Genomic DNA, 27022 nt, shown 5'->3' with positions numbered 1-27022 from the left:
TATTCACCCCCCTCTAGTGCTTGTTGCCTCGATCCTAGTGCACTTTCACCTCTTCTTCTTCTTCTTCTTCTTCCTCCTCCTCTCTTTTCCTCTCTCTTCTCTTTTTTCTCTCTTTTTCTTTTTTCTTTTTCATCTTTCTCTCTCTAAAAAATGAAATCCAGAGAGACGAGTTAAACCCCTTATAATTCTTTTTTTTAATCTTATCTCTAAAAGGCTCCTCTAGAGGGTGACACCCCCTCTGGAGATCTCTATCCTATAGAGGATAGAGTTTTCCCAAATGCACAACTCTATCTTTCTCTAACCTCTCCTTATTATCTTATCTCTTTTTTTTGTTTTATTAGAGGTTTATCTAGAGGGTGACACCCCCTTTAGAAGATCTATCTAGGTAGAGTTCTACTCTAGGTAGAACTCCACCTTATTCAATAAATAAAATTTTGAAATTTAATTAATTAATATATTTAATTAATTATTTAATATTAATTAGTAAATAATTAATTTTAAGAATATTTCAAAGGGTGTCGCCCCCCTCTGGAAGTCCTCTCATAGTAGAATTCTTACTCAATTTAATCTTTAAATTTATTTTAAAGTTTTAAATTGGTTATATTTGGATTTTGGATCAAGATTTAGATCCAAGATTTAAATTCATATCCAAAATTCATATGAATCACAACCTGGACCAAATCCTAGTTAATATAGGTCCTAGACTGGGTCAAGATCCATATCAACTTGGATCAAACAGATTCGATCTGATCCAATTCAATACCGAAAGCGATTAAAATAGAGGCGAGTCATTTTTGAAAAAATATGATTTTCGAGCCAACCATAACCCGATTTCAAAAAAAAAGAAATACTAATATTCTCAAAATTATGAGAGGTGTATAACAAAATACTTACCTGATTTTTGCCTTCGAATTTTGCCTAAATTTCACTCAATTTTTGTTTAATTTTTGCTTAAATTTAAAGGTTAAAAATAAAAAGTTTTACAAATATTAATAGTCTCAACTAGGTCTTGTCAGTGGGCCTTGTGCCACGCCCAAACCCAACTGAAATCACCTATAATTGAGGATGTTTTTCATGATATTTATCGTATTCAGTAAAGTACTTAGCCAAAATTTTAGAATTTTTGAACTTAAAAACCATGAAAAAACACATGACGTAGATCACATCTATGAGATTAATTTCATAAAATAACAACAATAAATTGCTAAGAAAACTCATTCAGATATCATAATGACCTAACCAAATCTTGCCCTATATATATATGGTACAAACTTAAAGGTTTTTTACATTCATGTTAGACAAGCTCATATATCTATAGAGCATGGCTAGGAGCTATCTCTGGCTCAATTTAGCCTCATGATGTGTCCAACATGGTCTGGTTGCTGGACATCACACTTGGATCAGTTTTTACATAAAAATGATTTCTTGAGTTGTGAAAATTTTTAACATGTGAGCTATTGATTTCCCAAGTTGTCAAAAAAATTGCTTAATACATAGAAATCACATGATTGGAAACCTGTTTGCTGTCAAACATCGTGGATCATATTTGTAGTGACTGATCTACCAAAACAATGAACAAAATGTAAAAAAAACAGGTGTTTTCTACTTATTATGATATCATGGAATAAATACTATCCTTATATATATATATATATATATATATATATATATATATATATATATATATATATATATATATATATATTGTATTATTAATATATCTCGAAGGCACCAGGCTGTGCCACTTATGTTGTAAAGCTTGACTTCAAATAAAATATGCAGATCAGGAAAGTTATATTTGGGTTGCTAGAGCTGTTTTTTCTCATCATATGGTTTCCGGCTGAAATCAAGTTGAAGACTTCTTTTTGGATAGGATCAAACGGTACTATACCTAATCTTAACATGGTTAAATTTTGTTTGACTCAAAAGTTTATTAAGACAAAACTCTTTTGAACAAGAGTTGTTCGTGAATCTTCAACCAAGGTAAGAAGTAATAAAATATATATTGTTTTTGGATAATAGTAAAAAAACTACCTTGCTTGCCAAGCTTTTTTTGAAAGGCAAGCTAGGGTTAGGCAGACTCCCTCGGGTCATAATTTTTTAGAGCTCATATTGAGAAGTAGTTTTGACCAAATCTGTTGTCATAGATGTGTTTAGCATAGTCAAATATGTTTTTTTGAGGTTTGAAATTTGGTATATTGTACATGATCCAAAGGCCAGTTTCTATAAACTTAATACATAAATCACACAAAAAAACTGAAAAAAAAATTAAAGGTTCCTTACCCACGAGTAGGGTGGGCATAGGTCCGGCCCAGGCCAATTTAGAGCTTGACCCATTGGGTTTTAAGTGTGACCTGACCCAGAGATGGCCTGACCCATTTATTAATGGGCCGGGTTTTGGTCCGGTTCTTAACTGGCTTGGGTTTGAAGAACATCCCATGACCCAGCCCATTGACCCAATGAATCAACATTCAACAGCTTGGTACAGCCCGACCCAAACCCATTTATAGGTTATTTTCAAGTAAAGTTCACAAATTAATTCATATAATACCAAAAGTAATGAATTAAATGAAAAATTAATACACCTTTCTAATTATCTTTCTATTTTTCAAATAACCAATACAACTAATTAGGTAAAATAGTAGTAGTTACCAAGTTACTATGCAACCAGCTACTAAAAAATTAATTAGGTGGTTCAAGCTCATTGAGGCTGATAGCCCGGCCCATGTATATATCAGACCGGGTTTCAGCCCCTTAGCTAACACAGGACGCCCAGCCCATTGAACACCCCTACCCACTGGTGTAGCAAACATTACACCCTTTTTTTATAAATAAGGAAACAAAACGATCAATAAAAGTTGCATTCAAAAGCAGTTAAAAGTTAAAAAACTGGGCCTGTTTGCTCTAATCCGAAGGCTGTAGTTGGCTTTCAAAAGCAGATCAATGGTACAGGCTGCTCATCAGCTCTTATGGTTTACATTTTTTAGGACCCACATGCCTTTGGCCCTTAGTGCTTAGGAGTGGCAATCGTGTCGGGTTGGCGGGTCGACCCGATGGGTTGGCGGGTAAGCATACCTCAACCCGAACCCGACCCGTTTATTAAATGGGTCGGCTGTGGCAAACACGAACCCAGCCTGTTTAATAAACGGGTAACCCGACACGACCCGCCAACCCATTTAATAAATGGGTTGGGTCGGGTAAACGGGTTCTCAGGTTCGCGGGTCAGGTTGGCAGGTCGGGTTGGCAGGTCAACGGGTTGGCGGGTCGGGTTGACGGTTCGGGTTGGCGGGTTGGTAGACGGGTTGGTGGGTTGACCCGCCTGCCTAACCCGTTTATTAAACGGGTCAGCCAGGTTGGCGGGTTGGCATACCCCCAACCCGACCCGTTTAATAAACGGGTTAGGCGGGTCGACCCGTTTACTAAACGGGTTGGCTTAAGCCCAACCCGAACCCGCCTAAGAGGCGGGTTGGCGGGTCGGGTTGACGGGTCGTGTCAGGTTTTGCCACCCCTAGTGCTTACCACCCCCTCCACCACCACAAGGAATTTTATTGGTTGGACTCGTTGGAGTATCAACTTTTGCAGTAACTTGTTAAATTTCAGGAGAAAATATTTGCTCACACATCATAATTTTTTATAGCATGAAGACCTGCCACAGCGGCATAAAACTTGAAAGCTAGAACCCCGCCCTCCTCTCATCATAATTAAGAAACACTATTTTGTTATTTGGATAGATATTTGGTCCTGTATAGTCTGCTTAATAGAAAAAGAGCTTTGAATGGCATGATTATGATATATATATATAAGCAGGTTTTCTAGAAATTTAAAAAAACGTAGACTTAAAATTCAGCAAAATGTCATGACTCAAAATTTATGTTTCTATATAAAAGACTACAATCTAAGATATAGTCCGTAACAAAAAAGAATATGTCACAATGACACGCCATTTAAAGTGCGTGTCATGGGTGGCATGGTTCATGCTTGCATACGTCTCGAAAACACGGATATTAGCCTAATATTTTTTAATCATTTTTAATACTTTTTAATAAAATATATTTCATATTTTAAAGTATGAAAATACTTTTTTGGATTAAAATAAAAATTCAGTGATTTTGTGTCAGTTTCAAAAAATTTCAAGCTTGCGTGTCAGAACTCAAATTGGGTCTACCGTTTCTTTGTGACATATCAATTGAAGCATACTTAGTAACTTTTTATGAGTATTCAAGAGACCATATTGAGTCAGATAACGCTGGGATCCAGCGGTTTGTAACGCGTTTCTAACTAGATAGGACAGTCATGTCGACGTGACCAGACATGACATGCCCTCCCCCCTCCCCCGGGCTATATACATTTGATATATCTATTTCAACCGTTTGAGTGAAATTCCAACGATTTCCTTTTCTCTCTCTCTCTGCAATTTCCTTCACGATTATCCGATTCTTTCCTTCTATTGTCGGCCGAGGAATCCCCCTTGCAAACCAATCTCGAATCCTTCCCCTCAACGGGGTTCTCCTTCCTTTTCTCGTTTGCCCTCCTATCACCTGCACGGGAGAGGAGAGAATTCCGATTCCCATCTTCAGAGAGAGCGAGAGGTTGCGGAAGGGAAGACTTTCGTTTCGTTTTTTGGACGGTTTTCGGTTGATGGGTAGGTGAGAGATGGGCATGAGATTGTCCGGAGGCACTGGTCCGAACGTTCGGCAACGCCACAGCAACAGTGGGTACGCCTCCAGCGGGGAGGATCTCGAGGACGACGCCTCCTCGCAGGTGGTGTACGCTCCTCGCCCTCAGAGCCACATGGTCGGCGTCTCCGGCGTGTTGGAAATCGTCTTCTGGGTCCTCTCCTCCGCCTTCATCGTCTACTACGGAGATGGTCGCTCGAACTTCGTCTCCTTGTTGCTTTGGGACGCCCGAATCAAGAGGTTGGGGGCCTGCCTCTTTCACCCTTGCCGTCTTTGGTCTGCTTGTTTTTCGCAATTAGTGTTGAATTTTGAATGTTGGTTTGCTTCTTTGTCGTCCTTTCTATGATTTTCGGATAAGGTATGGGCGGGTGTAGGGTTTAAATGACTATCTGTGATGATTGGTTTTGCCCGTTTTCAATGTTGAGGAGTTTTTAAGTAAGTTTCTGGATGATGGGTTTTGACTACTTCTTGAATTGAATAAGAGTTTGTATCTTCATAAACGTTTTCAGTATGGAAATGTTTCTTTTGAATAGGGAAATGTTCTTTGGATTTCATTGCCGTTTGTAATTTACATGAGGATTTTGAGCAGTTTTTACAGTATAGGCCGAAAGCTGGTAAGAGGTTTCGTTTGAACTTTTGAACAATTTGGTAACCTAAAGTCGTCTTCCTTGTGGTGTCTGATTTTGTTTAATTACTAATTACTGGTTTAGTACTTTCCTGTAAATGTTTCTGCATTCATTTACAGTTTATTGGTTGGGCTGAAGCGCCAAGAATAATACTATCCATTGCATGTCTTTGTATGAAAATAGGGACCATTCATAGTTCAGTCTTCTCCATGCTCTTCTTATCTTGGTTAGAGGGTTTTGTTTATCAATTGACCAGGTGGAAGTGTGGGACAAGGGATGGCACTAATCGTGCCTCAAATGTCGGGAGCTGTTACTCCTTTTCTTGGAGCTAGCAGCATCTCAACATGATCCCTGTAGTGTATAAAGGTTGCCAGTGATTACCCTATGTTTCAGCTATAGCAAGATCTAAGCCAAGGTTGCCAAGGAAGAAAATAGAATTGAGAAGTGATGTAGGAAGCAAGAATGAGAAGCAATCTTTTTAGATTCACGTGAAGTGGGAAGCAGCAAGGGAATACCAAGAATTTAAGAAACGAACTAGAATGTTGTTATACTGAAAGTGAAAAGAGTTACAATTACATCACATTATATTACCATTACAATCCGATACTGCCTAAATTATTGGTTCTGAAAAAAGATTACGTTAGTAAAGCAATGCTGATGGATCCTACTATAGAAGTTTTTTTTCCAAAAATTACAAAATTGGCTATTGTTATATAGCAGCAAACAAATAAATATTATACACATCTTAGATTGATATGAAAACTGTTAAGAATCATCTATAATAATAAGTAAAGGATGATAGTTAACACGGAATCTTCTTCCAAAAAGAAGAAGAAAGTTAATATAAAATCTATGAAGCACATGCACAATGTATACATATTCTTCTTATGTTAGGAAGAAAATGACTAATGTTCTACCCAAACTTATTTTTAAAATATGTTCAAGTTCATAAAAGTCAAGAACATAATTTTTGTTTTTAAACAAATCACAAGAAATGAGTCAGTATTTTTCCTTAAAGCTTGGTTGAAATTGGACAAATTAGGTTCCATTTCTACAGCAATCATAACCCCATATTTTGAAGCACGTGGACTTTTTTTTTCAGAGTATAATTTTCTGCATGCAGATATTATGATTTCCATGCGTTTGGAGGTATGCTTCCCATGACTTGTGAAGCACATTATGGACGCACCTAGCTTCCTACCCCGGAAGTGGTTTCTGGGAAGCAAGCATCCAAGGATGTGCAGGAGCTCCTGATAAACAATTTAGTGAAAATGGTGTAGCAATTCACTCTATTAGTGGCACCAACCCCATACCAGCACTTTTGCGTTGCCAGAAATCAATATAGTCTATTAATGGTCCTACATCAATCAAGCATTTCATATCATGTTCAAAACGTGTTCTTTATACATACATATATGTATGTATGTATTCATGTATCTCTTTTGCCTTGTCAGAAACCAAGAGTGTATTAATGGTCCTTTATAATCAAGTATCTCATATCGTGCTCACACTCTGAGTTTGTGTGCATGTGTGGGGCAAGCAGGATGTGTTATACCTTATCATGCAGTCTATTTTACTATCTTCTGGATATGGTCAGACCTGACAGATAGAGATGAAACAAAGACATTTGATAGATGAACAGATGGATCCCTTTTATATAGATGTCTATTTTTTTATTTTCATCTATTACTATGTAATTTGAGAAAATCTAGCAAAAATAGAGGTGGATGCATCATAATATTCTTGCGACTATATAATATAATATCTCTCTCTCTCTCTCCCACACATCCATATGCATACACTTACACTTACTTTCACTAATCAAAAGTATAGCACTTTTGAATCCAATGGGCCCCAGTTATCATTGTATATGTTTCATTTTGTGCTGAGGATGTTAACACCTATTTGGTTGGAGGTATATGACAATGAAATCTAGGCCATAGTTGCTAGAATAGGAAGTGTGAAACTAAAATAAACACTTGCATTCCATTTCATTTTAAATCCTTTGAAAAGGTTTGAAGACATCAATTTAAACTTTCATCTTGAAAGCATGAAAAAATAAAAAGCAACTAGTTATAAGCAAAATGGGAGATAATTTAATAAGGTCTGCCCAAGTTAAGGCATGAAAGTGAATGTGAGCTTCATGTAGAACTAGAAGCATTTGGGAGTGGCTAGGAAATGGAAAAGAAGCTCTGGATAAGCTTTCTTGGTGATGAAATAGAAGCACAGGAAAGTGTTGCAACTGTCGCGAGTGAGTGAAGGATGGTTATAAATTTTCTTGAGCTTTTGTGCTGCTTCAAAAACACGCTAGTTCATGCCTTGGATACTCTCTTCCAAAATTCATCTGGAGCTATGATTTAGAGCATTAAACTTGACTTTAAAGTTCATTTTCCATTTGTATAGAATGCTTTGGGATGATGCTAATTGTCTCATTTTAATTCATATCATTGGAGCTAACTTGTGCTATTTACATGATACCTATTTGTAAATCGAAAATTTAAACCAGTCCAAGCTAACATTGGATGTCCACCTAGGTATTGCTAACAAAAACCAGTTCGTTAGTAGATTAAAGTTTTTCCAATGTCCCATAGTGCAGTTTCTAGAATTTTTTACCGAAATTTCTGTCCACACCTAGTGATTTTCACACAACTACAAGCTAATCCATAAAGAAATATTTACCATTTATTTCTCACTAAGTCCTCGACAACCAGTGAAGAATCACCAATTATACAGTTCAGCTTCCCTAGATCCTAATCTAACAATCTCTAGTTGGACAAGAGCTTCACTCATATTGGCTCAATATAAAATGACTGTTGTATTTGAGCTGGAAAATGGTTCTCCTAGCAGACTTGCATTCAGAAAACTTATCTAAATTTCATCATATTCACAAAGTTCTGTCCTGACAATATCTTAGTGAGGCAAATCTTATGATATTCTTGATTTTTCTAGAAATCCTGTAAAAAAATTGTTAATTTTGAAAAATAAAAGATATATAATTGGTAAAAGCTTTTGCAACAACACAAAGAAAAGGTGGGAAGTCTTTAAATACAACAACAACAACTACGCCTTCATCCCAAAACAATTGGGGTTGGCGATATGAACCAACAAAGAAAATCATTCTGGGTCTTCCACATGAATCCTTCTCCTCCATTCATTTCTATCCAATGCCATGTCCTCGGTGAGGTTCAAAGCATTCATATCCTTTCCTATCACCTCCATCCATGTCTTCCTAGGCCTACCCCGACCTCTTTTAACTAATATATTTTCCCATTTCTCCATCCTTCTAACTGGAGCATCATTAGGCCTAAGTCGAATATGTCCAAACCACCGTAAACGATTCTCTCTCATCTTATTTTCAATGGGTGCAACGCCTACCTTCTTACGTATCTCCTCGTTCTGAATCTTATCTTTTATTGTATTTCCACATATCCATCTCAGCATACGCATCTCAACTACACTCATTTTTTGAATATGATGTCTCTTGGCAGCCCAACATTCTGTACCATATAGTAAAGCGGGCCTAATAGTCGTCCTATAAAACTTTCCCTTCAACCGCAATGGCATTCTACGATCGCACAACACTCCAGTTGCACTCTTCCATTTCATCCACCCAACCTTTATCCTATGATTTACATCTCCATCAATTTCTCCATACTTTTGAATGATAGATCCCAAATATTTGAAAGAATCATCCACCGGTATTTCTTGCTCACCAAGCTTCACTACACTCCCATCTCTATCTCGTTGCTTACTAAATCGACATTCCATGTATTCTGTCTTACTCTTACTCAACTTAAAACCTCTTGCTTCCAATGTCTGTCTCCATAATTCTAACTTAGCATTAACCCCAGCTCTAGACTCATCAATCAAAACAATATCATCAGCAAACAACATACACCACGGCACATTTTCTTGAATTGATCTCGTAAGCTCATCCATCACTATAGCAAATAGGAAAGGGCTTAAAGCAGATCCTTGATGTAACCCAACCGTTATAGGAAAATTGGTTGTCACCCCTCCACAAGTGCGGACATTGGTTACTACTCCTTCATACATATCTTTAATTATACTAATGTACTTGAGAGAAACACCTTTCTTCATCATTGCCCACCAGAGAACGTCCCTAGGTACTCTATCGTAAGCCTTCTCCAAATCAATAAAAACCATATGCAAATCTTTGTTCCTCTCTCTATTTCTCTCAATACGTTGTCTAAGAAGATGTATAGCTTCCATAGGAAGTCTTTAAATGATTAACAAAAAAAATTGAGAAAATCACTTCCAAATTTAAGAAAAAAGACAAATGATAAGTATTGTGAACGTGCCATAATATTATCATGACACATCTGAAAACTGCTGATATTTAAAAAAAATGATGCTTTTCCATTTAAATAATTTCTTCATGTATTTACAACATTAAGATATTTATAGTGTCACAATAATTTGAAAATATCTGAGAAACTATGAATATGGTTTTCTTCTTTGGCGAAACGTTCATGTATTTTTAAACCATAGAATTGCCATAGAATTGGTTCACTCTTGAGTGTCTACCAGGAGATATATTCATACAAGTCAAGCAGTGAAGTCAATCAATAAGGATATCATTAGTTAAAGATTCTATCCTCTGATGAAGTTCTATGGTTTATGACGTTAGCTGCATTTTCCAATTCGTAACCAAGTCTCACAAACTTGCTGATCATGAAACTCTGTTCTGAGGGCTCTTCTAGCTGTGGTACTTCAGGAATTAAGGAACCATGATGGAATGAATTTTAAAGTAATGACATAGAACAAGAAACATCAGTAGACATCCTAAATATCCAAGAAAATTTTGTAGCTCATCTTTCCTTCTAAGAGTTGCATATTTATGGTTTATTGGTCACTTAGCTTGAGGACGATTATCTGTGTAGAGTTTTGGAAAAATGGTTATACTGATAATTATTAGCCCTACAGACATGTTGCATTGTTGGTATTACCGAAAAGCATTGGACATGTTGGCGAATCCTTAGACTTCATCAGCTTTCTACAGATTGAGTTTGTGGTTTATGTTTCCACGTGGACTTGATGGTGATTTTTTCTACCATTCCTGCAGGGCGGCACTCAACCTTGGGTTTATATGTCTAATTTTGAACTGTGCTATTGTCTTATATACAACATGTTGGCGGATTAAAGATGATGAAACATTTGATGGCTCCACCTCCACTGTTATACAAATAGTGGTCATGACTGGACTCCTCTGTTTTACAATGTAAGAAACGTCTTGAATTTGCCATTTTGTTCTTTTGTTCAAGCATTCAGGTTCATGGAGATGTGTGATTACAGGTTTTCTGTTGCATTATGGACGATTTGGAGTTTCTTGACCTTACCTCTTCTGGTAGTATGCTTTTTACTGTGTATGTGCATGTTACCCTAAACAAGTTTGTAGTAGTTTAGCTTATGTTTCGTTATTTGTATGATATGATGCAGTTGACATTGCTTATGGCTTTCATTGCTATATCACAACACATTCCACCATTCCGAAAATTCAGGTCACAAGCTGATCTTCTACGTGATGACTAATTCTTTATTAGTTGGGGTACCTTGAAAATCTCTTCTATGGACATCTTGTGATTTGTGGATGAACGTCACTCAATGCTTTGGTGGAAATTTATGTCAGACCTTATGATTCATGGAAGATGAGATAATGGTTCTCTATGGTTTCCTTCATATGAATATATTTGATTTATGGTTGGCACATAAGAATGTGCATAAACATGTCATTTCTTGTGATCTACAGAACTTGGATTTAAAAATTTATACCTTCCATTTTTTTCTATTTTTTCTGTGAAGAAGGGGATGGTTGTGAGGAGGCAGTTAAAATTTTGGTTGGAGAAAGGAGGATTTCTGGAATTCTATGTTCTGTTTAATTTGTACCATACAATGAATCTTCAGATGTAGCAGAAGGAACTGTGATCAATGTACACTCAGCTGCATATTAATGTTTGTCAGTGTGTTTTTTGCTTCCTTTTCAGTTGGTTTCACTTTCTGCTTTACATTTTTGGTACTGCTAAACATTTGGGGCCGGTTCCTTAATTCTGCAGTCTCCATCTCGCATAGGCGGCCTTCATTTATGTTAGGCATTGTATACATTATTATTTTTTACTTGGAATTGGAGCAGAAAATTGTAAACCTTTGTTGATTTTTATTGCATGGTAAGCATTTCAGATATTCATCTTTCAGCTTCTTGAGAAGAAGCACTAGTTTTTTGCTATTGCAAATCCTATCCTTCAAGGATGGTACCTGCCGTTCATGACTAGTTTTTTTCTCTTTTTCGACAGAGAAAGCTGGGGTTAGGCAGATCCCTACTAGTTATACAACTATACCATTGGGATTCGAACCTGTAACGTCCCAACACAAGGTATCGTGCACTCACTTCTCCTACAAGACAAGCGGAGCCCCCATTGGTAAATTTTAGGTATTATTTTTGGAAATGCAATTGATATGAACCATGAGATTACAAAGCAGTTGTCTCTGGCAATATCAAGGCATGTTAATGCAAGCTAAATGCAATATGACATACTTAGTGTCATATCATCCACAACATAGGATGATTACTCACCTTGGTTCTTTTGCTGAGGTAGAAAGATTTTTTTTGGGGGGGAAAGAAAAATTAATTAATCAGTAAAGAAAAGAGTACAGAAATTATGTTGAGGAGGACTCAATCAATAAAGCTGGACAATCAGAAGAATTGGTTCGAAACAAAGGTTGTAACCAAGTCATGTCTTCGATTCCCCAGCGGTTCCTGACCTGGTATAAGATGTCTACTAAGAGGAGACACCTAAAAGACTCAGGGGTAGTGAAAACATACACATTTTCCTCTCTTTCTAAGTGTTCCACCATGCAACTGTATAAGCCAAGCAAAGGTCTTGGACCATAGCTAAGGACCAAGACCCCCACAAAGTCCTTGGAGAAAGAATGGCCATTCCAGGCGGCAGGAGAGAATGGTAGAAAGATTCAAAAATTAATTTGTACTATAATGAACCAATTTGTTGACATACCACAGCCATTTTTTATTGATATAATGACCTCCGACCTTTATTGCAACTGAATCAATTGCTTTATCATTTGTTACTAACTAGTAAGAAATATTTTCCTCTATTTAATGTGTCAAAAACTAAATTACAAAATAAATAAATTTAAAACTTTAAAAAAGAAAAAAAATAGCAAGTAAAAATTTGCTAAATAAAATAATTGTGTTTCATGCAATTTATGAATGGGAGCAAAACACAAATATGCTGATTCAGACTAGGCATACAATATGTCATTATTATCGATAAATAGTACTCAAGCCCTCTAAGCTATAGGCCCCACTCTGTCTCCAGTGAGTCCATTTATAAAGAACCTTTCCTCTTCCCAACCATTTTATTTTAAATTAAGAAAATGCTGAAATGATGTGAAAGTGTGTCTCTTTACTCTATAAGAATAGAATAGTTTGTTGTTCCTTGGAAAAGAGGGGACGTCATGATTAGAGTTTTGATTAATACAACCTTTTCATTAAGTAATAAAGGGAAGTATTAAGCTTTTTATCGTCTCGGCATCCAACTATTTTTCTACATGACCTCCCCTATAATAGTCACCGCAGTAAAGTCTAACCACTAAATTACAGATGGATTGGTGTGCTTCCTTGATATTTTAATCTAAATAATAAAATTAAAATATTTTCAGAATAACATCCATATCTGCCTTTTTTATTTTTATCAAACCAACTTTTTTTTTTCGATGAAAATGAAGATATGAGAAACTATTATGTGACTTATAACTATGAACAAGAAAGAATAAAAACCTATAACTAAAAGGCTATAGACATGTAGATCAAACAAGGCATGATGATGAATGTTGTAATCACTTATATGTTTGATAACGGGTGATGGTAGTGTCATTCTTCAAATCAAGTGGATAGATCGCCTCTAACATCAAGGTGCTTCATCATAGTACTTGATTCGAGTAGGTGAATGACAACATCCTCTCTACCTATAATAATGCAATTGACCTGCTCATTGTCACACGAGTCCTAACCATGAGGGCACGTTTGGAAGCGAGAAAGATGTAGGAAAAGTGATGTAAAATTGTGATTTCTACCAAGAGAAAATTGTGATTTATACTCCCCACTACCCGTCTCATCACCACCACATTATCCACCACCATCGCCACCACCCATCGATGATCCGGGCAAATTTTTCTCATGCTACACAAACAAGAGAACTTTTCATTTAGAAAAGTTATCATATTAAAACTTCTCATAGGCAAAACTTTCTTTTCCTATCAAAGTTTTTCTCGCTTTCAAATGTGCCCTAAAAGCAAAAAATCACGGAGGCATTGGCTTTTGCAGTGTACTATGAGTAGCTTACCAACTAATAAATATTTAAAAAAATAGTTGATTTAAAATATTGGTTATATCATATATTATATTCTATGACAGCTATTAGTCTTGGTGACGAGTCTAACAATAATGTTCAATGTGGAAGGTTGCCTTATCTTTTCACAATATCAGTTGGTCATTCAAAACATTTATACATGTTTTTTTTTTTCCAATGGCCAACGAAAACCATCTTATTCACCTGCAAGCTCAGTGTAAAACCCCTAGCTTCTCCTTGCCTAATAGGGAGTACACCCATCTTTAGTCTCGGGGGTAAGGGATGCACACCCTTGAGTTTTGAACTTGTGACATCCTTTCAACTTACTGAGATTCACAAGTAGGGTGCAATCAGGTTGGATTTGGGCTGGATCCTGTTAGGTGTGAATCCAAAATTCAAACAATCCGAGGATGTTAGATTGGATCCAAATACAAAATACATGTGGTAATACTGAATCCAGAAAAAAAATAGAGCAAAACAAGCTAAAACCGATCCGTTTTAGATTGAATTCATATTTGGATTTTACATAAAAGATTCATATCCGAAAAAATATATTTGACACAGGGCTCCACTTTTCTGGCAGGAGTGTGAACCTTGTGTTCGGATGTTGCAAGTTTGAACCCTAAATGGTATGGTTGTATAACTGGTAGGGGCGGTCTACCTAACAACAACTTTCTATTAAAAAAAATTGAGATAAGAATCAAGTCTAAACTTTGTTTTATTCGAAGCTTTTCTTGAGATCTGAGTCCTCTAGGCAAAGGTGCGCATCAGTTTTTGTTTTAAGGTTGCATAATTGGCCTTAAATCTATAGTAGTTCATCACTTGGTCACATTTGTCATCCATTCTATAGGCTTCTACCATTATTTTTCTTTTTTCATTTACTGGTTGGTGGTACACATGGCATAATCATGCAAGAAATGACCATGTACTCCTAGTCTGAAAATAAGTTTTGCAAAATTATCATGGCATTCATGTTCTGGGCCTACAAAAGCCCACAAGGGCTTCCCTCATCTTGTATGGGTGACTTGTGAATAGGGCTGCAAATGGATGGGATATTTGGGCTCGGTTGGAAAATCAAAGGTGGTTCAAAGTCCAAAACTAGTAGGACCTAGTCTAGGGGCTATAGAGAGGTCTAGGAACGTGGAGGGAGGTTTGGGACATGTGGTGGACAAAGGGATAAGCTGCAGGAGGTCAAGGGAGCTCAGTTTAGGCAAAATGGACAAATCGAGTTTCTAGTAAGGTGTAGTTTTGGTTTTTGGGTTCTCAAAATTATGAGAAAATAAAGCTAAGGCTATAAAAGAGTCCTAGGAGTATCTGAGAAGCCTGTAGCAGGTTTGTATGGTGTCTCCCATGTTCTGCAACTCTGGCATATGATCTGCAATGCAACAATGCTGAAGAGTTCGATGGAAAGCAAGACAACACAATCAAGACATCGAGAAAGCTTGGCCCTTTTGACGGAGGTGAATGACCAACCCTTGGGGGTCTGATCTTCACATGAATCAGAAAGAGATCATAGAAGGAGAGAAAGGAGAGAGGAGAGAAAGAAAAAAGAAAGGAGAGAGATAGAGAAAAACATTTATATATATATCTATATATATATAGAGAGAGAGAGAGAGCCAAATCCAAAATTCAATATTATCAAAAGGTGACCCAAGACTTCTATTTATAGTGTTTGGTCTGGGTCTGGGTCCAGCTCCAATCCAAAATATAAAATTTAACCTAAATTCTCATACACCCTCTAACTGTTAAAACAAAATCCTAACTCATAGTCAAAACTAGACTAAAGAGGGGGTCAATTAGCCTGACTAGGGTCTCTCCCTAACCAAATTTTAAAGATCTAACTAAGTTGTTAAAAACCCTACTTAAATAAAATAAAAACTAGATAAATGTTGGACCCAACACAAAATAGAAAGAATGAAGGAGAGGGGGTGTCCCACCCCTCTTTTTGGAAAGTAGGTGGTGCCCCTCACTTTCCTTTATTCTTGGTGTCTTTGTTCTAAAAATGCCCCAACTTATGGACCCTCGTCGTTTGACTTTGGCTATCTCCCATGTAGCCTCATTCCTTCATTTTTTTTCCTCTTGATGTCAAGTGTTTTCACTCATAAAAGTTGTTCTCCTTGTAGGGAGCTCTTCTAATGTGCCATGTGTTACAACCGTGGGACCCATACCTTCCTCCTTAGCTTGAATAGGAAGATGACATATGTTCATTGCCTCTTCTCCATGTAGATCTGCCTGTCACATCACCTCCTAGGGCTCCACTTTAACTTGGAAGACCCCCTTGACTGGGCATTGGATCTTGGGGTTTCGGATCAATAAATTGAAATGATCAAAATGTCTTTAAAAGCAATGACACTTTTGAAAATGTTATTACATTTTGAGGCTAAAAAGTCCTTGTTTACTTTTTAAACTTTTTAAATTCAACCTACTTAATTTCACTCCACCTTTTTAATTAATAATAGCTTTTGACTTTTTTTATCTCAATAAAACAAAAGACTCATTGTACACCAAAATGCAACTACTTATTTGAAAAAATGTAATTACTTCAAAGATGTTTCATAATTTTAATTAATTTAATGCTACTAAAGTTTAAAAAAAAATTAACATTAGATAAACTCTCTCTCTCTCTTTGTCTATTGTTCTATGCTCAACTAATCATTTTTTTTTGTGTGTGTATATATATATATATATAGAGAGAGAGAGAGAGAGAAGATGATACTCCCATTGGACATCAGATTTTATAAAATTGGACAGTCAACACTCTCTTCTCCCTTTGTCGCTCCTCCCACCCTCCCTGCCCCCTTCGTCCTTTGCCCCCTTCGCCCCCTTTTTCAATATTAAAACCTACAAACCCCCTTCCTCATGTTGGATATTGTATGATTGACCTGATATGTGCAGGGAGATAAAGAGAGTGCAAAGAGATGGAGAGAGAAGAGAATAGGGAAACAACCTGCTATTAAGGGGTTTAATCCTTTTTTATTGGATGATCCCTTTGCTACCAAGGGGGTTTAATCTTTTTTTATTGGATGATCCCTTTGTATGCAAGGCATGGGGATTTATACACCTCCTTTGGGTAGTTGTTTCCTTGCCCATGAATGCCCTATTAATGTCATGTAGATCGATATCTATGAAAAATAAAGATTAAACCTTTGGCTTTCCAAAAAAGAGTTATAAAATCTATTTCTAAATTGATTTTAGATATTCCCAAATAAGGACAACCCATGTGTTAAACAAAGAAAGGGTCCTTCTCTCTAGCTTAACGCATGAGTCCATGCATGAAGAGGGCGCATGACCACCTAGGTTGTCAAATATGGCCAACATCTCCCACTTGACCATGTGAACCAAATCATGATGCACGATTTGTCCTCTCACTATTGAAGTGTTATATTAGCATCCAAAGTTTTAACTATGATTTATTTACTATTTTACCCATCTGGCTAGATATCTCAATTATATATATCTTAATCTTATATTGGATACATGTTTTGAAAACAATTATTCAGAGTGTAATCTCATTCTTCTCAATCATGTCATGAACATAATGATATTTCACCATTATGTGTTTGTCTTTTGAACTATCGGCTTCACTCTTCATAAGAGTGATAGCGGCTTGATTGTCATAGTAAATTGGTACTGGCCCATTAGTTATATCTAGCTTTAAATCGCTGATGAAGTGACTTATCTAAATGACAAAGGTGGCAGTTGTATTGCAGGCAACATACTCAACTTCATAGGTATGCTGAGCTATATAACTTTGTTTCTTACATAACTAAAAAATTGCATCTCCTCCAAGGAGAAAAACATATTCAAAAGTGGATTTACTATCACCTCTGCATAGCATTAGAATATTCAATCAGTTCTAAATTATCTACTTAAAAACTCAATTATAATTTGTTTTTCTTTCAAATGTCTAAATATCACCACAAGAAAAACGTGAATTAGCGACAAAAAATTGCGACAAAAAAATTCCATTGCATATTTGTGATGGATTAGCTAGAGAAAACCAATTGTCGCTAAAATTGAAATTAAAGGCGGGATTAACGATGGAAAAAATTGCATCGCGAAATCCATCGCTAATTAGCAATGGATTAGCAACGGACAAATTCCGTCACAAACTACCTTGCAACGTAGCGATGCGACAGAGAGTAGCGATGACTTTTCCGACAAAAAAATTTTGTCGCAAATCCGTCTCTCATTTTCGATAAAAACTACCCATCCAAGGCGCTAAATTCTCCCTCCCTTTCTCTCTCTCTAATTACCCCACCGTGATGCCTCCTCCCCTTCCCCATCCGCAGTCGGTCGGAGTCGGGTGCTATCGTCATAACCACCACCGCCTCTGCCTCTTTCCCTTCTTCTCCTCCTTCTTCTCTTTTTCCTTTCCCCGCATGTGGCCTCGTCGAAGCAGCGTCGGAAGATACAGAGGGGAAAGGGCGGCGAGCTCCAGGACCGTCCGATGGAGCCAGACATGAGCATCGAGGGCGGGTGCATGATCTAGGTGGTGGTGCTGCCGATCAGCCCCGTCCTGTGGGCGCGACTTCAAGACTACGCGGTGATGCTGGCGCACCACCAGTTTCTCGCATTTCCCTTGGGCGGACGGGCGCTCAAATTCGTGACTGCATTGTAAAGGGAACAAACTCAGAGAAACTATAAGCAGGAGGTTTATCGGAAGGTTCTGGAGCAAGGAAGTAGAGAAGAGGTAACTTTTTGTGAAATTTCCTTCTTTTCTGTGTAATTTGATATTCTATGAGCTTCTGGAGTTTCTTTTCTAATCTTTCGTGGAAATTTTCACGTCGATATCATTGTGTTCTGGTTTGTAAGTGGGATTCTAAGTTATTCGGTTGGTTTTCTGGGTTCTGGAGTGAGATTTTTTGCTTTATCATGATTTTTGTGAGCTTCTGGAGTGAGATTTTATCTCATGGATGGCACAAACAAGACATCAGTCAATAAGACATTACTTTCAAAAAATTCAATGTGATAAGTTCAAACACCCATAACATCAAAGTAGGTGTTATTTTTTATATACACCTGATGTTCCTCAGGTTGGTGTTCCATTATCTCCACTACCCTTTCTTGCTCTTGACAATGTGATTCATTGCTCTCGAGTCCACCCACAATTCATAAAGTTCTTTGTCCACATACAAGCATTCTGATATCACGCAAATTATGTCATGATTCTTCTTTTTCTCTGTCATTCTTGTTCTTATTATTGTTGTTGTTCTTGTTTTGGTAACTTTGGCAATCCCTATTGAAGTGCTCAAGTTTTCTACACTTAAAGCACTTGACCTGAGAGGTGGCTCCTTGTGGCTTGCGGAATGTTGAACCATTTTTCTTATCAAATTTGCCAAAAATTTTAAATGGTTAAATTGGGGGGCGCCTAGGAGGTCTATAGCTATGACTGAGAGTATCTCTAACGAAATGTAATGCACTCTTCTTATCTTATTGCATGTATTATTTCTCAATTTTCAATTGAGTGGGTAGTTCTTCCAGGGTCAGATTCTTAGAGTTTAGCCTAAGAGCAGTTGTAACTATCCTCCATGAAGATGGTAGGCTATTAAAGATGGTTGATATTTGCATTCGATCTAAGATTATATTTTCAACTATTGCTAAGTCTTTTGACATTACAAGCATCTTGTTCATGTGATCAACTACATTGCCACTCTCTTACATTTTGCATAAATTATATTGCTCTAAGAGCAACTAAATGTGAGTTTCAAAGGTAGTGTCATACTTAGTGGATATAGCCTTAAACAAGGATTTAGCAATGGGATAATCCTTGAATACCCTAATGAGCTTGTCTTCCATATACGTGAGCATGATAGTAGCCAATACATTTTCCTTCTTGTATTTAATGTATGCATTTTTACTTTCCTCTGCTGCAACTACCCCAGAGTCATGCATCTCTATGTTTAAGACATTCTCGATGCCTTCTAGAGTTAAAGCGGAGAGGAATCCTCCTCTTCCATATGTGAGTTTATATCATTTAGTTTATCAATTTTTGCTAATTCAGTAGCGCACACCCTACTAGTTATTTTTTTATTTTATGTTGGCAAAAATGATAAGCAAATATCCAACATTGAAGAATAAGTTAAATAGCACAACATTAATCATGATTGTTTAAGATATCATGCTCATTATCAAGCATTCCATGATATCAAAAAAAAAAAAAAACTTTCACATAAAAAGATATTTCTTATAATCTGTGCAACAAATTAGGTGTTCAATATGATTTTGAGTACAATACTATTAAATTTTTAGAATTTAATCAATAATTAATCATGCATTTATCAAAAATCTAAAAAACAATCAAGTTTTGACTTTATTTTATCAAAATAAGTCTCTAAGAGGCAAACAACACAAAATAACCACTTTTCTACAATTTCTAAAAAGTCAAAATAGGTTTTGAGTAAAAATACAAAATAGAACCCTGAAACAGAAAAAAATAGTACTTTCTAAGTTAATTACAAAAGTTTTGATGGTTTTTAAAAATTTTAGAAAGTTTGGAGGCTGTTCTAAAAAGACAAAAACTACAACCTTGTTTTGGATATTTTTCAAAGAACAAGCATGTTTTCGAAATTTTTCATAAACAAAACCCTTATTCTGAAAAATACGAGGCACATGCAAAATTAACTAGAAAGAGCAGGGGTAACCAAGTAATTCTCTTTAACAAAAAGGAATTAATATAATAGTACAAGGACAATTATGTAATTCTATTTAACAAGAAGGAATTAATAAAAAAGATTAAGGACAATACCATAAAATTACTCAAAGAAAAATATCTAAAGAATTTCTCGACCTTTCTCAAACCTTAGCAAGCAAGTCCAGTCTTGAAGGATGGCCGATGGAGGGGTTTATCTCCACCACTTCCTGTAACCCTGACAACGTCCTCAAGGCAGTCGGAGTTGATCGGTGGCCGACAGAGGTCATATATGCCCTTCCCTAAAAAAACATGTCGTCGGATATGAAGATCGTCTACAACAACAACAACAACAACAACTACGTCTTCATCCCAAAACAATTGGGATCGACGAAAATTCATTTCAAGAATGGGATTTGAACCCATGCCCTTTCGGACCAGTACCTGAAACTGGCACCTTAGACCAACTCGGCCATCTTGATCGTCTAACGAGCGACAAACTTAGGGGTATTTTTTGGTGAGTGTTGGATTTTGAATATCCTAGGTAAAACTTTCACTTTTTTATTTTTTATTTTTATTTTTTCGACAAGGAAAGAATCTAGTTTTTTTCGATGAAGTCGAGAAGGGTTTTTTGTTCACGTGTTTCCTATATTTTTATATTATATATATTTTTTCTTTGCACCTGAAAACCGGTTACCAGAATATGGTTTTCCAATGACAGGATCAAACAAGAAGAACTAGGTACCAACCTTTTAATCGCTATTTTTTTTGTTGTAATGGTTGAGTTTGAGCAATTGGCAATGGGCAGTGATCGATAGTATCAAGGAGACTGCACTGCTGTCGGAAACTCTATGCACACCGGTAAGGCTCTTATACTACTGTTGGATATTGTAAGATCGTCAATATATGCATAGAGAGATGAAGTGAGTGCAGATAGGGATAGAGAAGAGAATAGGGAAACAACCCCCTATCAAGGGGGTTTAATCCTTTTTTATCGGATGATCCTTTTGCATGCAGGTTAGGGGAATTTATGCACCCTCCTTGGGTAATCGTTTCCCTACCCATAAATGCCCTATTAAAGCCATACGAATCAATATCCGTGAGAAATAAAGATTAAACATTTTGGATTTCAGAAAACAATTATAAAATCTATTTCTAAATTGATTTTGGATATGCCCAGATAAGGGCAACCCATGTGTTAAGCAGAGAGAGGGCCCTTCTCTCTGGCTTAACGCATGAGTCCATGCATGAAGAGGGTGCATGGCTACCTAGGTTGCCAAATATGGTCAACACCATGCCCCCTCTATTGATCCTCCCGCCCTCCCCGCCCCCTTCAACCCTTTCATCGCCGCTCGCCCACTCCGCCCCTTTCTTTGATACTGGAACCTATGAACACCCTTTCCTTCGTCCCTCCCTTGCCCCCTTCACTATTGTCAAAACATATTGGCAGAAATCACCAATACAACAGAAGAATTCTGTTCTTAAACAAAGTAGTTCAGAAGAAACAACTAGATTACTGCTATTTTGTTTGAATTTGATGTCAGCAAGTTCATAGCCTAGTCAACTGATTATTTGTACAGTTTGTAGTCTTCAAGTAGCGAAATCGAATCCAGAATTAGTTTAAGTTGGATGAGTTCTTGTATTTCCCAGTGCTCCATGGAAGTCCAATAAGGGAAGTATGATCATACATGGATTGAACATGCATGCATACCAATGGCGATTAGTTATGCTGTTTGGGCAAGACCAAAGAAATATTTAATTATGGTTAATTCATTGGGCACAATGTAACTTAATTTTCAGTTAATTTATAGGTTTTTATGCATAATTACAAGACAGACATTAGGCCTGACTCTATTATTGCTCTGCCCTCCCCGCCTCCTCTGATGCTTCTCTACCCCTCGCCTGAATCTTCGTGATTTCGGCAGCCTTGGGTAGTGGCAAAAATCATCACTCTAAGCATGTTTCTAGAGCTAGTGAGGTTTGCCCACAATGGTGAGAAGAATAACTCATTGACATTGATGAACATCATCCATTTGCAGGAAGATTGTGCTGATGGTGGCAGTTGATAGTACGCCACAGAGGGGATGACTTGGCCGCTGATGTCGAGCAAGGCCTTGTTCCAGACAGTCAGAGGCAACAGAAGACCATCTGGGAGGAAGTCACCACGTGTGTGTACAAGGTAATGTCCTCAATTAAACAAAATCGAACGCTCCTTGATTGTCTGATGTTTGTTCGATGAGAAGGTGATCTCTAACTATTTCGAGAAGCTTTATTCTATTCTGCCAAATACTGAAGGTAATATTGGGCATGAGTTATTTCCTTCTCTTCAACCAGATCAGGTCTTAACCTTGCAATGTAGGTTTTCAGAAGCAGAAATCATGAACACAATTAAAGATTTGTCGGGTTGGAAGGCACCGAGAGTAGATGGTTTCCCTGTAGATTTTTTCAAAGTTTTTTGGAGAGTAGTGAAGAGTGATTTGTGTACAGTGTTTGATGAGTTTCATCGTAACTCTAGACTGCCTAGGCAGTGTCATGTCAGTTTGATCTCCCTTATTCCAAAAGAAAGCATCGCCACAGATATTATGCGCTTCCGTCCCATTTCCATAATGGGAGCCTTGTATCATATAGTCACAAAGGTCTTAGCATCAAAACTAAAATTGGTGGCATCTAATCTATTTTCTGATTTTCAGTTTGTTTTTATTCCAAATAGGAGAGTTCAACAAGCATATATATCGGCTTCAGAGGTCATTCATTCCTTGCACGTGAGTCATACTCCTTACTTCGTGTTGAAGCTTGACTTTAATAAAGCATGTGATTCTGTGTACTGGCCTTTTCTTTTGCAAGTGGTGAATCACATGAGATTCAACAGTCATTTTTTCAGATGGGTGTCAGAGTTCCTTACCAATGCACAAGTCATGGTGTCCATTAACGGGATAAAGGGTGAGCAGTTTTCATTGCGGCGCGGCCTACGATAGAGATGTCTGTTATCTCCGCTTTTGTTTAATACAGTGGCAAAAGGACTTGCAGTGGTTCTTAGACGTGCGTATATAAGGGGCTTTATACAATCGTTGGATATCCAAGGTTTTTCTGGGCATATTATACAATATGCATACGATATGCTAGTCTTCGAAAGGGCTTCACTGCAATAAATGATCTACGTAAAGCTTATTATCATGTTTTTTTTAGCTTTGTCCGGGCTGAAGCTCAATGAAAATAAGTGTTTGGTCACACTTCTGAATGGCGATCCGACCAGTCAAAACACGACGGAAAAAAAATTCAACTGCGCTTTAGGGCCGTTGCCGATTAAGTACTTGGGGCTACCCCTACAAGTCAAGCCAACCTCTAAAACATCATGTGCACCAGTTGTTGACAAGGTGTGTCTTAACCTCCAGTCTTGGCGTGCCAGATATTTGTCTTTTGCAAGCATAATTACTTTGATCATACATGTTTTGTTAGCAATTCCGGAATTCTTCATGTTGGTTTGTGTCATGTCAGTCAACGTTGAGCAACAACTTAAGCGCGTCATGTCCAGTTTTTTGTGAAGTGGTATAATGGACCTTATAAGAGGCACTTGGTGGGATGGGACTCCATCGTTATGCCAAGGACTATGGCTGGCTTAGGAATTTTTGCTTTGCGTAAAAGGAGTGTGGCATTGGTTGTGAATCAATGTTGGTTGGCTCATACTTCACAGGATGCATATGCAAACTTCCTTCAACTGAAATATGGTCTAATCGATTCACTTGTTGTTCATCGGGGGGCTCGTGGACCATACACATCGCGTTTAAGAAAAATGTGGTTTAGGGCATTGAGCTTGTTTCTTGACAGGGATTTGGACGTGGGGGTAGACATATCTTGGCTTCAATGGGCAGTCTCAATTGCGGGAGTTTTCCAAGTCCACAAGGTCTACCGTTCTCTTTTACCTCCAGGTCCAGGCTGGATCCCCAAACATGTTTAATGGGTGAAGGGACCACCTCCGAGGACCAAGGTATTGACTTGGTTGATTCTTCATGATCGGATACAAACCCATAACAATATCAAGAGGATGGGGTTTCAGTTTCCTAGTTGGTGTGTGCTTTGTCGACAGACTGAAGAAACCACACAACATCTTTTTTGGTCCTGTGAAGTGTTTCGGGAATTGTTTTCTAAAACTTGGAGGGCTCCATCAGTTGTTGTGCAGGAGGGCTGCTTTGCGTTAGATCTTATCCTCGGCCCGACTATAATTAGATGCGAAAAGAAGTGGACTATTTGGAGAGTTTGGTTATTTACAGTGTGGTGGTTCATATGGATGGCAAAAAATGATGCTACTTTTCGGGATGTTCCGTTCAACCTTAATTGTTTGACTCATAGGGTCTTGGTGATGTGTATGCTATCTTACGTATATATCTCGAAGACCTGCCTCCAACCGATCCTCATCTAGATGTTTGTGGTCTTTGATGAGTTTTCTGTTTTGTGTTCGATTTTTTCTGTTTTTTGTGTAAATGGTGTTTCCATGTTGTGTTGTTGTGTTTGTGTTTGTGGGACTCAACGCTTTGTTGAGTTTCACTTTTAAGTAATGTTGATCTCTCTCTCTCTCTCTCTCTCTCTCTCTATATATATATATATATATATATATATATATATATATACGACAGCCAATTTTTTCTTGCATAATAGTTGGTAATTAAAAATATAAATATTGAGATGAAATTGTGATATTTTCATTAAAATGATATTATCACATTACCTTAAAAATAGTGTGATATTTGGGCTGTTTAAAATAGTAACCAAAATATCACATTTTTTTCATGATATTTGAAAATATATGAGCTGATATTTCTCACCGTGGTGTTGGGTCATCCCTGATAGTGTGGGCCATGTGAGGAAGTGAGCATAATCCAACTTAACTTTCTCAACCTCCACAAGAAGCAAAATACACCAAGATAAAGACACACGTTTCTAGTCTTTTCAACTCCTTTGAGAAGAAAAGGAATTGGAGTTTTTTTAGGAAACTAGATGGCAAGTATAATGTATGACGTGTAGGCCTCCAACATGACATCCCAAAGGGTACATGAAGCATTTAGGCCTTTTTTGGATTTGACTAATGAGGAAACACAAGTTATTTTTTTGGATTTATAACCCAAATAAACCGCACCCACCGCGAAGACCTGATCGCGCTGGCTCGGCCTTCCATAGTTACGGTCATCATGCCAGCAACCTAAAACTTTGAGGCTAGGACCCCTGCCCCGGGGGCCTATGCTAGGGGTTGGCTTGGTGACGCCCATGTGAATGAATCGAACCTTGACTGCTCGTCTAGCAGCCAAGACCACACCCCACTGCGCCAACCCCCTTGGGACAGGAAAACACAAAAGCTTGGTGAAGGAAAACTTAGAAAAGAAAAAGTGGAGTTACAACAGTTACATGGTGAGAAAAGCATTGCATTAACTTTAGTAAAAGGTTGCAACTGCTTTCTGTATACACCTAAGATCTTTCTCATACTATGATACTAAAGGCTCCCAAACATTTTTAGGAAGTCAAGTATGATTTCACTTGTAAAAGGGAGGGAAAGAAAAAGGAAGAGACATCGATTTAGAGATAGGCACACCTAATGTATGGTGAGAGTTTACTTCTAGATGCTTCATGTTTTTAATATTTAAAGAAAAACACCTCAAACTTTCAGAAATTGCTTGGTTGGTCAATTGTGTTACTTTTACTCTCCAAAATGATTTATGTGCACTTAATTGTAGTTACAAAATGGAATGTGGCCTACGTCAAGGCTGTCCTATTTATGTGCACTTAATTTTCGCCCCTCCTATTTAATGTTGTTGGTGAGGCTCTTAATTCTCTTTTTCAGGAAAGCAACGCAGCCAAATTTTCTTGATCATCTTAATCTTCCCGGCCTTGAGGGGTGTTGTTTACTCCAATATGCTGATGATATATTGATTTTTGGCATTGCGATTCCGTCCCAAATGACAAGAATTTGGTCGTTGTTGCAGATTTTTGAAGTAATTTCTAGCCTACAAATTAATGAGGACAAATGCAAGTTAGTTGTGTGAAAATATTGTCTTTGCTGAAATTGTTTTTGAGCGTCGGGTTTCAAGTTTTCTTCCAATAGATCACTTAGGCCTTAAAATTGTGCATGCAAATCTGGATTTCACTCGAGGAGAAAGTGCTTTCGAAAAAACAATCTTGGGAGAGACCTTTTTTTATCAAAGCTGGCTGAGGGCGATTCTCATTAAGCATGTATTAAATTGTATGCATTTGCATCAGTTGGCTTTGTTTTATATACCAAAGAAGGTTGAAAAGAGAATAAAAAAAAAAGTTAATTCAGATGTTTTCTTTGGGATGGCCATGCTCCTTCGAAATCATTATTTAATTAGAAATTGGTTTCATCCCCGGTGGATAGAGGCTATCGTTACTAAATATTGCTTTGTTATGTAAATGGTGGTGGCGTATTGCCACTGAGGAGATGCCTTGGTCCAATTTTATCGACAAATATGGTTGTTTTTCTGCTGCTTCTTGCTATATATGGCATGTAATGAACATGGTAGATAAAACTATTTGTTGTAAAGGACCTTCTCCTAGAGGGTCATTTTTTGCTTTGGGTTCTGCAGCCGGGAAGATAAACACTCAAGAGTACTGCCTGCCCTGCAGAAGATTGGAATCAATTTAGCTAACAGATGTTGTCTATGTAAAAATTACAATAAAACTGCTGATCATTTGCTC

The 27022-nt window shown here is 37.4% G+C and overlaps 1 protein-coding gene and 1 non-coding gene across 2 annotated transcripts; one reads left to right on the top strand and one right to left on the bottom strand.

Moving 5' to 3' along the window:
- The first annotated feature begins 4400 nt into the window (after positions 1–4400).
- LOC149820484 (uncharacterized) lies at positions 4401–11453 on the top strand. The gene is made up of 4 exons (XM_089982812.1): positions 4401–4916; positions 10389–10544; positions 10619–10670; positions 10763–11453. The coding sequence occupies exons 1-4, from the start codon at positions 4654–4656 to the stop codon at positions 10853–10855; spliced, it is 564 nt and encodes a 187-aa protein (XP_089838938.1). The 5' UTR covers positions 4401–4653; the 3' UTR covers positions 10856–11453.
- Positions 11454–20721: 9268 nt separating this feature from the next.
- TRNAL-CAG (transfer RNA leucine (anticodon CAG)) lies at positions 20722–20802 on the bottom strand. The gene has a single exon. It is a non-coding gene; the product is annotated as a tRNA-Leu (tRNA).
- Between the last annotated feature and the right edge of the window lie 6220 nt (positions 20803–27022).

This window comes from Nuphar pumila, chromosome 12 (genome assembly GCF_984573655.1).
Source record: "Nuphar pumila chromosome 12, dmNupPumi1.hap1.1, whole genome shotgun sequence".
In the NCBI taxonomy this organism is placed as follows: Eukaryota; Viridiplantae; Streptophyta; class Magnoliopsida; order Nymphaeales; family Nymphaeaceae; genus Nuphar; species Nuphar pumila.
The sequence above is the reverse complement of the archived record's forward strand: the minus strand, read 5'-3'. Positions and strand labels throughout refer to the sequence as shown.

What these genes read in the sequence shown, in the direction of transcription:
- LOC149820484 (XM_089982812.1), top strand. Translation starts at nt 4,654, where the DNA reads ATGGGCATGAGATTGTCCGGAGGCACTGGTCCGAACGTTCGGCAACGC. An exon ending in TGGGACGCCCGAATCAAGAG is followed by an intron (nt 4,917 to 10,388) that starts GTTGGGGGCCTG and finishes CCATTCCTGCAG; the next exon opens with GGCGGCACTCAACCTTGGGT. An exon ending in GGACTCCTCTGTTTTACAAT is followed by an intron (nt 10,545 to 10,618) that starts GTAAGAAACGTC and finishes GTGTGATTACAG; the next exon opens with GTTTTCTGTTGCATTATGGA.